The following is a 16,225-nucleotide window of genomic DNA, read 5'->3' on the forward strand; positions in this document are numbered from 1 at the left end:
GGCTGGGGTGCAGAGCTTGGGGACCCCTGAACCCCATCTCACAAGGCCCGTGAGCATGAGCCGGCTTGGAGCCCGAACAGCCTGGGTGTAACTCAGCACAGCTGTACACTGTGAGGCCGGCCCGGCTGGCTGAGGACAGGTGTAATGGGGTACGGTGAGGCCTGGGCCCCAGCGGGCTGCTGAGCTGCTAGCGTCAGATCAGCACAATGACTATTTCCTGCTCTTAGACCTGAGCCTCTCCACCAGGCCGGGCACGTCCCCAGAGCCAGGCGCCTCAGGCCCTGCTGTGGGGCTGCGCAGACCCCTCTGTGCTGGGCCGGGCGTGTCTGCTGCCCCCCGGCCTCAGCCCGTCTTCTGGCTGTTTCTCGACCGCGAGGCCTCGTGTGGCAGAGGTGCCGAGTCACTGCCTGGGCTGTGCTCGGTGGCTGGCAGCGCACAGGCCGTTTCACCAGCGAGAGGCAGGGCCGCGGTTTCCCACACGGCGGTTCTTCCACTGGGGCGCCCAGGGCTGGGCCCTGGCCGCCACTGCTTTGTGCTGAAGCCTTGTGACGAGCATTTGCACTGTGATGAATTCAGGATGTGCGTGTGTGCACACGTGGGTGTATGTGTGCGTGCTCGTTTGTGTGTGTGTGCGTGTGTGCGTGCGTGCATGTGTATGTGTGTGCACATGTGTGCACGCGTGCTTGTGTGTGCTTGAGTGTGCATGCATGTATGTGTGCGCATGCAGGTGTGTGCTTGTGTGCGCACGTGTGCATGCGTGCTTGTGTGTGCACGCACGTATGTGTGCACTTGTGCATGTGTGTGTGCTTGAGTGCGCATGCGTGTATGTGTGTGCAAGTGTGTACGTGTGTGTGCCTGTGGTACAGAATGGGGTGTCTGGACACAGCTAGGGTGCTCCTGCTGCAGGGCCCAGCCCGAACCTGCGGCTGTGACGTGGCAGGAGGCCCCAGGTGGGGGGCGCTTTGCTAGCTCCTTCCCCTGGGTGCAATCAGAGGCTGCTCTGCGATTCTGCTTGTGCTGGGGGAGCCGGGGCTGCATTCATCTCCGGTGGGTGCGTGGGGCAGAGCTGCAGCCAGGGACGGGGCGCTGGCACCTGGCAGTGGGTTTCCGGTGGCTGTTGGTGCCCTGCGCGCTGGGTGAGGCCGTAGCCGCCAGCGGAGCCGGGGTTTTCTGAGAAATGAGAGTCCCAAGGCTCACTGGGGCCTCGTTTGAGCAACAGTCCGGCACTTCCTGTTGGGGAGCTGTGGGTCCCAGTGGTGCTGGCTGGCTCCCCTGTGCCAGGTGTAACTGCCTCCCCGGGGTGGGACTGGCTAGAGGCCGTGTGACTGACCGCGGCCAGCAGGCAGAGCTGGGGGCAGCCGGGGGGTGGGGGGGAGTCAGGAGGGGCTGTGCTCTCAGGGCAGCTGCCGGGCGGAGGCCAGGGGTGGGGGAGAGATGGGGCAGGTAGGGGATTGTGGGGCAGCCTGTTGTCTGCGCTACCAGCGGCCCGTAGCAGTGGGCGGGCCGGGGGCTGCCACCCGGGGGTGTTAGTGGGTTTTAAGGTTGCAGCAATGAAGGTTCTTCTGGGCGCAGCGGAGAGCCCAAACCAGGGCAACTGCTTAAACCAGGGCCATGGGCTGCCCAGGCTGGGGGCTCCATTGGCAGGCACCAGACCCGGCCCACCGAGCACGTCTGTCGCTCCCCTGGCCAGCAGGAAGCCGCACCAGCAACTCCCTCCGACCCCCAGCGCCCTGCGGCCGCAGCCCAGCCCCTCTGCACAGCGAGAGGTGATGAAACCGAGCGCACCAACTCCGAACAGGGTCGCCCAGTCCCCAGGGACCAGCCACAGCCCAGGGCAATGTGAGCCTCAGATCTCACCCCAAGCAGGGCGCTGGGCCCGGCCTTTCGCCTCTCACAGCTGCAGGGGGGTTGCCAATACCAGAGAGGAAGACTAGGCTGAGAAACAGCAAGCAGCCCTGTGGCACCTTATAGACTAACAGAGATTGTGGAGCATGAGCTCTCGTGGACAAAGGCCTTCGTGAGATGCATCTGACCAAGCGGGTCTTTGCCCATGAAAGCTGATGCTCCAAAATCTCTGTTAGTCTATAAGGTGTCACAGAATCACAGAATCACAGGGCTGATAATGACCTCAGGAGGTCATCTAGTCCAGCCCCCTGCTTCAAGCAGGATCCACCCCCACTAAGTCATCCCAGCCAGGACCTTGTCCAGCCGAGACTTAAAAACCTCAAGGGATGGAGAATCCACCACCTCTCTGGGCAACGCATCCCAGTGCTTCACCAGCCGCCTGGTGAAGTAGTTTTTCTTAATGTCTAACCTACACCTCCCCCTCTTCAACTTCTGACCATTGCTCCTTGTTCTGCCATCTGACACCACTGAGAACAGTTTCTCACCCTCCTTTTCAGAGCTCCCCTTCAGGAAGTTGAAGGCTGCTGTTAAATCACCTCTAAGTCTTCTCGTCTGTAAACTAAACAAGCCCAAATCCCTCAGCCTCTCCTCGTAGGTCTTGTGCTCCAGACCCTTAATCGTTTTTGTTGCCCTTCGCTGAACCTGCTCCAGCAAATCCACATCCTTTTTATACTGGGGGGGGCCCAAAACTGGACACAATATTCCAGACGTGGCCTCACCAGTGCCGAATAAAGAGGAATAACTAAGTCATAGGACTTCTTGTTGTTCTCGAAGCTACAGACGAACACGGCTCCCTCTCTGATACTAGGCTGAGAGACAAATTGTTAAAGCCATTTGTGGCTGGGTCCACCTAGCCGTGGGGTGGCCCAGTGTTTAGGTCCCTGTGTTAACTGGGGGCCCAGGGTGTGGCACTTCCAGCCACTTACCAGAGTCTGCTCCCTCTATTTGGGGCACCGCCCAGAGAGGCCAATTTCCCCTCCTCAGTGGGGCTTTGCTTCTGATTCATCCCCTGGGCAAGCGTTTGGTGGTCTGTGCGCTCCTGCCTGTGCACCACAGAACCAGCTCCTGCCTCGTCACTGGTCAGCCCGGAACTGAGCCGCGTCCCCTCCTTTTATTCTCCCTCCAGGCCTGCCATTGGCTGCAGGTGACACTGGGCGGGGCGAACTGGGCACAAAGGCCAGGCTTAGCCCCCTGCCCTGCCAGGCCGCTGTGATGCAGTGAGGGGGTGTGGGGCAGGCTGAGCAGTTGGCACAGGCTGTGGACGACCCCCTGTGGTCTGTAACCTACGCTGGCAGGTAACACCTCAGTCCCCGAACAAAGAGCGGGGAGGAGCCCGGCTGAGGCGGGCAGTCAGTGTGTGCAGTGCTGGCAGTCAGTTGGCCCGGGCTGGGGGAGAGAGACAAAGGAGGTCCCAGCCCCAGCTTGAGGGCTCCCCTTGGGCCTTCCCTTCCCAGCACGGGTTGGACTGACTGTCTCTGGCGGCTGTACTGGCACCTCTGCACTGCGCTGTGTCTCTGTCGACTAACAAACTGCCTGTTCTCCTGCCTGCGGATTGGGTGCAGAGCCTGGGGACCCCTGCACCCCATTACATTGGTGGCAGAGGTGGGATGCACTGCACCCGTGGATGGGCTCCCAGCAGTGACTGACTGGGCACAGTAGGAGGAAGGAGGCTTTCAAGAGCCAGGGGAGCTGGAGATGAAACAAAGCGATTCTTGGGAGTCGTTTGGTGTTGCAGCGTCGGCCAGTGAGTCGGCACCCGGGGGACGGCAGGCAGATGGATTACACCCGCCTCCGGAAGGCCAACCCTGGGGGGCTGTGCCAGGAGAGGGGCCTGACCATGGGGAAGGCAACCAAGGCCCAGCTGATTGCTCAGCTGGAAGAGAAGGACCGATCCAGGGGGCCGGATCCTGTCCCAGTGGGGAGCAGCCGGTCGCCGCCTGGGAGTGTCTCAGACCCTCAGGCAGGAGGAGGGGGCTGGACTGTGCCAGACAGACGCGGTGCCCACCAGGCCGCGCTCCATCACCAGCAGCAGTTCCTCCCGGTGGGGCCCCCCTTGATGCCGTGACAGCTGGAGATCGAGCTATGCTTAAAAGACCTGGGGGACCATAGCGGGAGCAGGAGGACAGAGACAGTGATGGCATGAGCAGAGCTTGGCAGACACGAGACACCACGAGGCCCCGGCTGTGGTGGGCGGGGAGAGGACCAGGCAGCCCGGGACTGGCCGTCAGTGTGAGTCGCACGTGCTGGCCCAGTGTGAGGACCTGGGGGACCTGGGTGGGTTCCTGACCTCCTTTGAGTAAGTCTGTGAGTTGCGCCAGGTCCCCCAGCCGAATGGCTCCAGCCACTCACCCCCTGGCTGGACCAGAAGGCTGCAGCGGTGCTCAGGCAGCTGGAGGGGCTGCACCCTGGGAGCTACGAATGGGTCAGACAGGCCCTGCTGTGTAACTTTGGCCTGACCCCCAAAACGCAGAGGAAGAAGTTCCAGGCGGCGCAGAAGAGGCCGGAGGAGACCTGTGCAGATCCACCCTCCCGCCTGACGCAGCACTACCAAAAGCGGGGGTTTGGGACAGGGGACTCGGACCACCAAGCACCTGGTTACGCTGATGGTCCTGGAATGGTTCTGTGGAGCACGTCCGCCGACTTGAGGCTGTGGCTTGAGGACCGGGAGCCCGAGGACCCCTACGGTGCAGGGAAGCTGGCTGATGAGTTTATGGACAGCCGGGCCGGGTGTGACAGAGGATCTCGAGAAAGGGAATCCTGGAGAGACCGATCCCCAGATGTGCAATGGAGGGAATCTCCCACCGGGCGAGCCCAGGGAACGGGCTGACGGTCAGCTCCACAGAGGGCCAGCCAGGGCCTGGACGGAGCAGCCGGCCCGAGGGACACAGTGAGCCCTGGTCTGTTATCGCTGTGGGCAGGAGGGGCGTAGACAGGCCCAGTGCCCCAAGTCCCCCGACAGACCCAGCCGGCAGAGGCCTCATGGGGTCAACTGGGTGGGGTCCCAGCGGCCAGAGGAGCCGGCTGCCCAGGCGGGAGGGGCTGGCAGTACGTCCTCAGCTTGTGGGGACAGATCCCCAGGCCAGCAGCTCCGGGAGACCTGACACCCAGAGGTGGGTGTCTCCGTGTCTGGGTGGGGGTGGGGCAGCCCCTGCACAGCGAATGCCTCGTGCCCCTAGCAGTGGGGCAGGAAGGTGACGGGCTTCTGGGACAGGGGGGCGGAGGTGACGCTGGCCCGGCCTGAGCAAGTGGGGCCAGACCCCCATGGTGCCAACACCCTGCTGACCCTGAGGGGCACAGACGGGACCCATTCAAGGTACCCGCATCCCGGGTGCATCAGAAATGGGGGTCTCAGGAGGGCCCCAAGGAAGTGGGGGTGCTCCAGCACTTGCCTACAGAGGTGCTGATGGGGGTGACCCAGAGTAGTGGCCAGAAGGACCCCCCAGTGCTCTGATCACTACCCGTAGCCAGAGGCAGCGAGGAGTTTGCAGCCCTGACCCAGGGGAGGGCACCCTGCAGGGGGCGCAAGGTCCCGACCCAACAGGCACAGGGCTCAGCAGGGCCGGGACTCTGGGCCCAGGCAGTGGTGGGGAGCAGGTCCCTGTCCCATCCCCAGCTGCCGACTTCAGGCCGAGGTGCAGGCAGACCCCTCCCTACAGACGCTGAGGGACTGGGCTGGCTGGGGTGCGGCTCAGCCCCTGGGGGAATCTATCAGGAGAGATTCCTATCAAAACAAAAAGCCGTCCAGTAGTACTTTAAAGACTAACAAAATTATTTGTTAGGTGATGAGTTTTCGTGGGACAGACCCACTTTGTCAGACCACAGCCAGACCAGCACAGACACAATATGGCTCTGGTCTGAAGCAGTGGGTCTGTCCCACGCAAGCTCATCACCTGATAAATTACTTTGTTAGTCTTTAAAGTGCTACAGGACTGCTTTGATAGAATACAGACTAACATGGCTCCCTCTCGGCCACTGTTCAACGGGAGAGATTCCTGGGGGAGAGGGGATTCCTGTACCCAGAGTGGCTCCCCGCAGGAGCAGGAAACAAAGGTCGGGATAAACAGTCACTTTTCAGAAAGGAGAGCGGTGAACAAATGGTGTCCCCCAGGGGTCTGCACGGGGACCAGTCCTGTTTGACCTATTTGTAAATGATCTGGAAAAAGAGGTAAACAGGGAGGTGGCAAAATTTGCAGATGCCACAAAACTGCTGAGGATAGATAAGAACAAAGCAGTCTGAAGAGCTTCACAAAGATCCCACGAAACTAAGTGACGGAGCAACAAAAGTGGCAAATGAAATTTAATGTCAGTAAATGGGAAGTAATGACCTTTGGAAAAAGTAACCCCAAAGCTACATTCAAAATGACAGGGACTAACTGAGCTATCACCACTCGAGAGAGAGATCCTGGCATCGCTGGGGAGAGGTCTGTGGAAACATCCACTCAATGTGCAGCAGCAGCAGTCAGAAAAGCAAAGAGGATGTTAGGAATCATGGAAAAGGGGACAGAGACTAAGACGGCGAATATCTTAGTGCGTGTATGTAAATCCCAGGTACATCCGCATCTTGAGTACTGCGTACAGATGCGGTCCCCTCATCTCAAATAAAGATAGGCTGGCATTGAAAAGGTTCAGAATAGGGCAACAGAAACGATGAAGGGTTTGGAACAGGAAAAAGACGGGGGCTTTTCAGCTTAGATCCAAGGAGACTAAGGGGGATATGACAGAGGTCTATAAAATCATGACAGGTGTGGAAACAGTGAATAAGGAAACGTTATTTACTTGTTCCCGCAATGGGAGAATGGGGGGGCAGCCACCGCATGGAATTAACAGGCAGCAGGTTAAAACCTAACAGGAGGGGGCTTTTCTCCCCGCGGCACAGGCTCGGCCTGTGGAAGTCCTGGCCAGAGGAGGTTGTGAGGACCAGGACTCTAAGAGGCTTCAGAAAAGAACTTGGTAAATTCATGGAGGTCAGGTCTATCAGTGGCTATTAGCCAGGACGAGTAGGGGTGGTGTCCAAGCCTTTGTTTGTCTGAGGCTGGCAACGGATGGCAGGCGAGGGATCACCTGCTCTGTTCACTCCCTCTGGGGCACCTGGCATCGGCCGCTGCCAGAAGCCAGGAGACTGGGATAGATGGACCTTTGTTCTGACCCTGGTCTTGGGTTCAGGGCTGCAGCACTGCCCCATGATAATGCAATAAGCCTGACATCAGACAGCTTACCCCATGAGCCTCCTCTGCCCCAGGGTAGCTCCTGGCCTGGCAGGGCAGGTCAGGGCTAGATGGGGTGGGGTAGGGCAGGGCCAAGGTGTGTGTCAGGGGATGCAGCCACAGCATCACCACAGCCAGTTGTGTTAGAAGCCTAGAAGTGTAAGGAAGCTTGAGAGGTCATTGTGTCCAGCCCCCGGCCCTCACAGCAGGACCAAGCACCGTCTAGATCATCCCCTGCTCTTAAATATCTCCAGTGCTGGAGATTCCACACCCTCCCCAGGCAATTTCTCCCAGTGTTTGACCACCCTGACAATTAGGAAGTTTTCCTAACCTCCAGCCTCAGCCTAAACCTCCCTCGCTGCGATGTAAGCCCATTGCTTCTTGTCCTCTCCTCAGAGGTCATGAGCCTTTGTGGTATCTGAAGTGGATTTTACTCATGAAAGTTCATGACCTGATAAATGGGTTATTCTCTAAGGTGCCAGAAGACTGCTTGTTACGTGTGAAGCTGAAGACCTACACAGCTGCCCTCTCATTTTCTTTCGCAGACTAACAAGGCTCAATTAATTCTTTCAGTTTTCCCTCATAGGTCATGAGCCGGCGCAGATTTGGTGAAAGAGGTTTTCATAACCTCTCACCTGACTAGGAAGGCTGCTGGTTTGAGCACCGTGACTGCTGGAGCATCTGTGGTTTTTGCTTGTGTAACTCCTGGCTGGCCAGAGGGGCTAGCAAAGGAATTTGTGTGGCTGGCTTGGTTCACCTCACTGAGGAGGAAACACCAGTCTGGGCTGTAAGTGGCCTGCTTTTAAGCAATTTGCCCAGGGTAGGTCCTCAGCTGTGCCCAGAATCCCCTAAATGTTACAGCTCCATTATTTTTTACTGGCACAGAATGTAAGTTGACTGGTCTGTAGGTTCCTGGGTTGTCCTTATTTCTTTTTTTATAGCTAGGTGCAAGATTTGCCCTCTTCCAGTCAATGACTTCTGAAAGATAATCAGCAAAGGCTCAGCTATCTCTTCAGTCAGCTCCCTGAGCCTTTGAAGATGCCTCTCCTCAGGCCCTGATGACTTGAAGATACTTAATTTTCCTAAGTAAATTTCACTTCTTTCCCTATTTTAGCTTCTGCTCCAACCCCGTTTTCTCCAGCACTCGCTGAGGTACCTGTCCAATCACCACCAAGCTTCTTGGTGAAAACTGAAATAAATACAATAAAGAAACACAAAATAAAGACCTTGTGAAGCACTTCAAACTCCACCATGAATCCTCTAGGGGCTCCATGGTAGTCCCAAGCCCAGCTAAAGGAGGAGGGTTGGTCAGATGAGTGGCGATGTACTGACCATGAAACAATATGAATGAAATCTGATGCCAGTGCGACTGAACTAGAGAACGTAGAGAAGTTCAAATATCTGGGGGCACCATAACGTACAATCTAGACTGTAAGAAGGAAATAGCGACTAGAATAGTGAAAGCAAGAGCGAGTTTGAAGGCGATGGATAAGATCTGGAAAAGCAAAGTGATTAGCTTAGGAACGAAGCTGGGCATCTTGAAAACGTGTGTATTCAGCAGCATGTTGTACAGATGTGAGACGTGGGTGACAATGAAAGATTCGAAAAGAAGAATATTGGCATTCGAGAGGAGTTGTGATAGAAAGATCCTGGGAATAGGGTGGATGCAGAAGGCCACCAATGAGGAATCATATAGGAAGATACAGCCCAAAGAGAACCTGCTGCAGAAGGTTACACAATGGAAGTTACAGCTATTTGGGCATATTTGCAGAATGAACGACAAACGAAAAACCAGGACCCGGGTATTCGGCATAACGGACGGTTCGAACAGGAGAGGCAGACCCCACAGAGAATGGGTAGATGATAGAGTAGATTGGTGCAGAGCCAGTCTGCAGAAACGAAGCCGCTCCGCGCTGGACAGGGAAAACCGGAAGGAAATAGTGAGGGAGGCGTCGGACGTCAATGGGACCATGGCTGTTGATGACGATGAAGCACCTCTGCCATTCCCACATTTTCTGTTCTTGTTTTTCCCTCCGCAATAAGAGGCCCGCCCTGTCCTTGGCTTTCTGCGCCCTGCAAGGCAGTGCAGCGAGGCAGGGACGGTGCCTGCCCAGGGAGCATGTGTCTGGGACACAATACACACGAGATGGCTGCGCTGGACCTGGGAAGGTGTCGCTGACGGCTGAGCCCAGCTGGTCTTACGAAGAGTTTGAAAGGGTTGTCATGTTGTTGGATTGTGATATAACCTCATCGTTGCTACCATGTAACAAGGGCCATCGTGGGTCAGACCATAGGTTGACTGTGTTGTGTGAAGAAGTTCCTTGGTTTTTTAGCTATCTGTTGATTTCATTCGGTGACCCCCATTTCCAGTATTATGGGAAAGGGTAGATAATTCTTCTTTATTCATTCTCTCCACACCACTCACGATTTTTCAGATCTGTCTCACAGCTGCCCCCCCAGTTGTCTCTTTTCCAAGCTGAACTGTGCCAGCCTTATTAATCTCTCTTCATATGGCAACTGTTCCAAAGCCTTAATTATTTTGTTGCCCTTTCCTGAACGTTTTACAATGATAATATATCTCTGAGATGAGGTGACCACACCCACACATGGTATTGGAGATGTGGGTGCACCATGGATTGCTAGAGAGGCAATAAGAAATTCTCTGCCGTATTTTCTATCCTTTTTTAATGAGTCCCAACTTTCTGTTTGCTTTTCTGACTGCTGCTGCACATCGAGTGGATGTTTTCAGAGAACTCTCCACAGTGGCTCCAAGATCTCTCTCTGGAGCAGTAACAGTGAATTTAACCCCCATCATTTAATTCATAGAGTTGGGCTGGTGTGTTCCAATGCGCATGACTTTGCATTTATCAATGTTGAATTTCATCAGCCATTTTTTTGCCCACTCACCCAGTTGCATGAGAACCTTTTAAAGCTTGTCGCAGTCTGTTTGAACCTGACTAGATTTCATAGTTTAGCAGCAGCGGCAAATTTTGCCATCTCACTGTTCAACCTTTTTGCTAGATCATTTATGAATGTTGAATAGGACTGGTTTCAATATGGGCCTCTGGGGAACACCACTAGTTACCTCTCTCCTTTCTGAAAACAGACCATTTATTCCTACCCTTTTGTTTCCTGTCTTTTAACCAGTTATCAGCCTATGAGAGGACCTTCCCCCTTATCCCATGACAGCTTATTTTGCATAAGAGCCTTTGGTGAGGGATCTCATCAAAGGCCTTCTGGAAATCTAAGTACAATATAGCCACTGGGTCCCACTTGTCCACATGCTTACTGACCTCCTCAAAGAACTCTAGTAGATTGGTGAGGTGTGATTTCCCTTTAGAGAAACCGTGTTGACTCTTTCCCAACAAACTGTGTTCATCTATGTGTCAGACAATTCTGTTCTTTACTATAATTTCAACCAATTTGCCTGGTACTGAGGTTAGACTGACCAGCCCGTAGTTACTGGGCTCACCTCTGGAGGCCTTTTTAAAAATTGATGTCACATTAGGTATCCTCCAATCATTGGGGTCAGAAGCTGATTTAAAGGACGGGTTCCAAACCACAGCTAATAGCTCCGCAATTTCCCATTTGAGTTCTTTCAGAACTTTTGGGTGAATTAGAGCTGGTCCCGGTAACTTGTTACTTTTTAATCAGTTTGTTCCAAAACCTCTTCTAATGACGCCTCAATCTTGGACAGTTCCTCAGACGCGTCACCTGAAAAGAATAGCTCGAGTTTGGGAATCTCTGTCACGTCCTCAGCGTGAAGAGTGAGCCACGGTCTTACACGAGCCACAAATCTGGTACCGATGTGGTCAGGTGAGATATTGCCAGGAGAGATCTGATTTGCTGGCTGTAATAGTGTCACTTGTACACGTACTATTTTTGTTCTTGAAGCTGTGAACAGTAGCCGTGTGTCAGTATTTCCAACGTTAGCTCCTGGAGTAACACGCACAGAGCAGCCAGCCAGCGTGCCTGGGAAAGGCTGTTCAGGTTGATTGGCCCATCAAGGAACAATCAATAAACAATGAAGCCTGGGAGGCACCAACTGCAGTGAAAGGGCTTTCTGGAAACCTTCACTCTGCAATGTGGCCAATGGTGTCCATCTGCAAAGCACTGAGCCAGGCATGAGCAGGGGACCTGCTCATGTGACTCCAAACTCCATCTCGGGATGTACTTTTCCACAGCAGAAACAATGAGATTCCCTCCCCATGGCCGAGAAATCCCTCCATCTCGTCTTCAGTCCAGCCTCTCCCCTCTGGAGGGTCTTGACAAGGACTGAGCGATGCACCCTGGCAGTGGACGTGCTCCAGAGATGCACCTCAGCAGGTTGTTGCACCTTCGCTACAACCCTGCACTGGGGCTTTGCAGTGGGTGGGTGTGATTCTTTCACAATGCTAACACGTTCCTTTCTCTTTCTTTCATAGAGTCATAGAACAATAGAGCTGGAAGAGACCTAAAAAAGCCATCGAGTCCAGCCCCTGCTCTAAGCAGGACCAAACCCATCAGATCCGCCCAGCCAGGGCCTTGTCGAGCCAAGACTTAAACACCTCCAGGGATGGAGACTCCACTACTTCCCTGGGTAGAACATTCCAGTGCTTCACCACCCTCCTAGTGAAAAAGTTTTTCCTAATGTTCAACCTGGACCTTCCCAACCGCAACTAACTTTCTTTCTTTCTTTCTTTCTTATTTTAGATTCAGATCGATGGCAACGTGTGCCTTTTGGGCACGTTTCTACGTTATGCATTGACCCAGGAGTGTGGCTGGTCGTTTGGGATCAGAAGCACCTGTTTGACTTTGGTGTGGTTGGTTTTTATACCCTCTCGCCTGTCCAAGGCGGGGCACTGGTGGTGCCACAAGAGAACTGGAGGGTCTGAGGGAACTGCACACCGGGGTTCTGCTTAGCCAGTGTGGCACACGGAGGTGCTCGGTGTGATGGATTTGGTGCCATCGAGGGGAGGGCCCCCAGACTGAGTTGTCAATAGCCCTGTCTCTGAGCAATTTGCTGTGAACGGAGCCTCAGTGGCATTTCCCCGAGATCCCCTTATTATAGGCAAGAGGCCAGAGAGGACCAGGATGGGCTGTGTGCTGGGAAATGGTGCAGCTGGGCCTGGGCATGGCTGAGTCTCCCAGGGATGTGAACCCAGTGCCTGGGGCTGTTGAGACCAGATTGGCCCCTGTGCTGCAGCATGGACTGGGGGTCCCACCCACCATTGGCCCAGGGTGGTGGGACAGCCAGGCTACATGCCCCAAGGGGTTGCTCCCAAGCTTGGCTCTCCCTCAGCTGCAGCCATTGGGCAGCAGGAGGGTGTGGTCAGATGGGGGCCCGGGTGCCAGCCCTGGGAGCACTCACTGAGGGGCACCAGGTGGTACGGGGGGCCCCGGCCTGGAGCTGGGACATCTGGCTACAAAATGCCTCAGGCCCCTGGGGCTGTTCTGGCAGTCTCAGGAGGTGTTGGCCAGGGTCTTTGCAGGGCAGCCTGGCTGAGGGGCCGTTCTGGCCCTTGGATAAGTTTTGCTGCTGGGAGTCCCTGCCTCCCCCAGCAGCTCTCTGCCCACTGGCCCAGGGGAGTTCAGTGCCGGCCAGGTGGGTGCCCGCCCCGGCCTGGCTAGGGGTGGTGGCAGGTTGGCGTGGGGCAGATACAGACACAGGTGCGCCGGCTGGAGGCAGTAGCAGCAGCAGGCAGTATATTCAGGCCCAGCGCCTCGGGGGCCGGTACTTGCGGTACAGGTGCTTACGTTTACACAGGGCAGGCAGGGAGCGCCAAGCCTGCCGAACAGGCTACACTGAACACACGACGGACAGCGGGGGAGACGCCCACCCGGCAGCGAGACACACACAGCGAAGCCGAGGCCCTGTGGGCAGCAGCGAGCTCCCTTCTGCTCCCACCTCCTTATTTACAAACCCGGGGCTCCCTCGCCGCCGCCGTCGCTGCCTGGGGGCAGGAGCAGACAGGAGAAAGGCCCAGCCCCACCACCCCGTCCATCAGCACTGAACACCGGGAGGGGCCGAGGGGTCTTCAATCTCCAAGCTGGAAGTTCTCACTCGGTGTCTGCACTTTGGACCCATGGCTGGGCCACGGCTCCCAGACAGCCAGAGGCCACGGGTGGGCCACGGCTCCCAGACAGCCAGAGGCCACGGGTGGGCCACGGCTCCCAGACAGCCAGGGCCTGCAGCCTGGGGACCAGGGTCCCACCTTGGCCCCGGCTGCAAAGGGTGAAATGGAGCTGAGAGGATCAGGACATCGCTGGGGTTACAGAGAGGGGTCTCTCAGTGCGGGGGGGCCGTGCACTTGGCCCTGGGTGCTGTGTTTCCATGGGGCTGGCCTGAGCCTCCTGCCCCTTGTTAATTCCTGCCCCACGCTGGGGATCAGCCGGTGATGCCCGTGGGCTCTGGGGGACTCGGGCTCCAGTTCCTCCACTTCCGCAAGGCTGGGGCCAGCGGCTTGGCCAGGCCTGAGCAAGAGCCACCCCACCAGCACTCGGGCGGCCGACGCAGGGCGGTGTGTGGGTCAGGGCGCAGCACCCCAGCTGGCTGGGAATACCCAGCCACATGCTAAGCTGGGCTGGAGACATGGGGGCTGGGGCGTTCAGGATGAAGCCAGCAGCTGTGTGGTACGTCTCAGCACTGAGCGCAGCCGGCTCTTGGCTGGGCTGGGGTGTCTCTGCTGCCCCGGCGTCCCCACTGGCTGCCCGGCTCGGTGCTGCTACCACCCCAGGGTGCTGCAGGTACGTGCTGGAGCAGCCCCCTCCCCCCACACGGAGCAACTGAGCTGGGCCCCATGAGCTCTGCTCAGCCCTGGGGCCTAACCCACAGCACTGCCAGCGCTCCGGGGACCAGGCTGCAGCCCAGCAGTAGGGCCCCCTCTCCCCTTGGCCCCCTACCGCCCCTTTGCAGCTGGGGCAGAGGGGCAGCGAGTCGCCAGGCCTACAGAGGGAGTTGGATGGAGGCAGCATGAGAACCCGAGTACTGATGCCAGAGCCAGTCCTGAGGCTGCTGGGCCACAGGGGAGCCCCCCCCCCCGCCTCCACCACACCCCATGTCTCGCCCAGCCCCCGAGCGCCCCACCTGGGGTGGCTGGGCAGGGCATTCCTGTGCTGGGGCAGCCGCTGAAGGGGGTGGGCAGGCAGTGCTAGACCCCCACTTGCACCCAGCTAGCCCCGGCCCCTGGGGAACCCAGCTGGCATCGTGCAGCCAGGCAGCTCTGGGCAGAACTGCCTCCAGCCGGAGGGCGCAGCTCCCCTCTGGCCTCAGCCCGGCTCCCAGCGAGCAGCCACGGCCACGGTGTCCTGGGAGGGAGGGGCCCGCAGCCCTGGGGACCAGTCAGTGGTGAGGCTCGGTCCCTGGGCAGGGTCTGTCCCCTCCGGGGTCCTCGTCCAGCAGTCCCAGGTCACATGGACGGCACCACGAGCCCCGACATTGCTGTAGGGGAAGGACAAGGCGTCGGCGGCTGTCCAGTGTGGGGGGGGGGTGCGTGGGAGCTGCGGGGGGGAGGGGCAGGCGTCGGAGGTGCCCGGCGCGGGAGCAGGGGGTGCGTGGGAGCTGCGGGGTGGGGGTGGGGGGGAGCGTCATGGGGAAGGGGGCAGGCATTGGAGGTGCCCAGCGCGGGGGCAGGGGGTGCGTGGGAGCTGCGGGGGGGGAGTGGGGGGGCATCATAGGGAAAGGGGTAGGTGTCGGAGGTGCCCGGCACAGGAGCAGGGGTGCGTGGGAGCTGTGGGGGGGTGGGGGGGAGCGTCACGGGGAAAGGGGCAGGCGTTGGAGGTGCCCGGCACGGGAGCAGGGGGTGCGTGGGAGCTGCAAGGCGGGTGGGGGGGAGCGTCACGGGGAAAGGGGCAGGCGATGGAGGTGCCTGGTGCGGGAGCGGGGAGTGCATGGGAGCTGCGGGGGGGCGTGGGGGGGAGCGTCACGGGGAAAGGGGCAGGCGTCGGAGGTGCCCGGCGCGGGAGCAGGGGGTGCGTGGGAGCTGCGGTGGGGGTGGGGGGGAGCATCACGGGGAAAGGGGCAGGCGTTGGAGGTTCCCAGGGCGGGAGCAGGGGGTGCGTGGGAGCTGCAAGGCGGGTGGGGGGGAGCGTCACAGGGAAAGGGGCAGGCGATGGAGGTGCCCGGCGCGGGAGCAGGGGGTGCATGGGAGCTGCGGGGGGGGGGGTGGGGGGAGCATCACGCGGAAAGGGGCAGGCGTCGGAGGTGCCCGGCGCGGGAGCAGGGGGTGCGTGGGAGCTGCGGGGGGGGCGGGGGGGAGCGTCACGGGGAAAGGGGCAGGCGTCGGAGGTGCCCGGCGCGGGAGCAGGGGGTGCATGGGAGCTGCGGGGGGGGGCGGGGGGGGAGCGTCACGGGGAAAGGGGCAGGCGTCGGCGTTGCCCGGCGTGGGAGCAGGGGGGGTGCGTGGGAGCTGCGGGGGGGGGTGGGGGGAGCATTACGGGGAAAGGGGCAGGCGTCGGAGGTGCCCGGCGCGGGAGCAGGGGGTGCGTGGGAGCTGCGGGGGGGGGTGGGGGGAGCGTCACGGGGAAAGGGGCAGGCGTCGGAGGTGCCCGGCGCGGGAGCAGGGGGTGCGTGGGAGCTGCGGGGGGGGGGGGGTGGGGGGGAGCATCACGGGGAAAGGGGCAGGCGTCGGAGGTGCCCGGCGCGGGAGCAGGGGGTGCGTGGGAGCTGCGGGGGGGGGTGGGGGGAGCGTCACGGGGAAAGGGGCAGGCGTCGGAGGTGCCCGGCGCGGGAGCAGGGGGTGCGTGGGAGCTGCGGGGGGGGGCGGGGGGGGAGCGTCACGGGGAAAGGGGCAGGCGTCGGAGGTGCCCGGCGCGGGAGCAGGGGGTGCGTGGGAGCTGCGGTGGGGGTGGGGGGAGCGTCACGGGGAAAGGGGCAGGCGTCGGAGGTGCCCGGTGCGGGAGCAGGGGGTGCGTGGGAGTTGCGGGGGGGAGCGTTGCGGGGGAGGGGAGGTGTTTGGGTGGGCAGGAGCAGTCGGGGGGCCAGCAGTGCCAGCCTCATGCATAGGGCTCAGGTGTGGGAGCTGAATGGAGGTGGGAGAAGCTGCTGGGAATCTCCTCCCAGGAGCGTCCCGCCGCCCCCACCACGGCCAGCGCATGGGGAGAGCCTGGCAGCTCACCGGAATCCTTGCAGCTCCTGA

General features: G+C 59.0%; 1 protein-coding gene across 4 annotated transcripts in view; it reads right to left on the bottom strand.

Annotated features, from left to right (window-relative positions):
- Positions 1 to 10,213: 10,213 nt before the first annotated feature.
- Positions 10,214 to 16,225, bottom strand: part of EBF4 (EBF family member 4) — a 105,296-nt gene continuing 99,284 nt past the window's right edge. For 2 of the 4 annotated variants that reach the window (XR_012645300.1, XM_074992174.1), the window contains one exon: positions 10,214 to 14,529. Coding sequence is in view for 1 of the 4 variants with exons in the window: in XM_074992174.1 (XP_074848275.1) it covers positions 14,498 to 14,529 (32 nt within the window). In the remaining 3 variants the exon portion in view is untranslated. The remainder of the gene's footprint in view (positions 14,530 to 16,225) is intronic. The other 2 variants (XM_074992173.1, XM_074992172.1) reach the window with 1 other exon arrangement.

This window comes from Carettochelys insculpta, chromosome 4, assembly GCF_033958435.1.
Source record: "Carettochelys insculpta isolate YL-2023 chromosome 4, ASM3395843v1, whole genome shotgun sequence".
Taxonomy (NCBI): Eukaryota; Metazoa; Chordata; order Testudines; family Carettochelyidae; genus Carettochelys; species Carettochelys insculpta.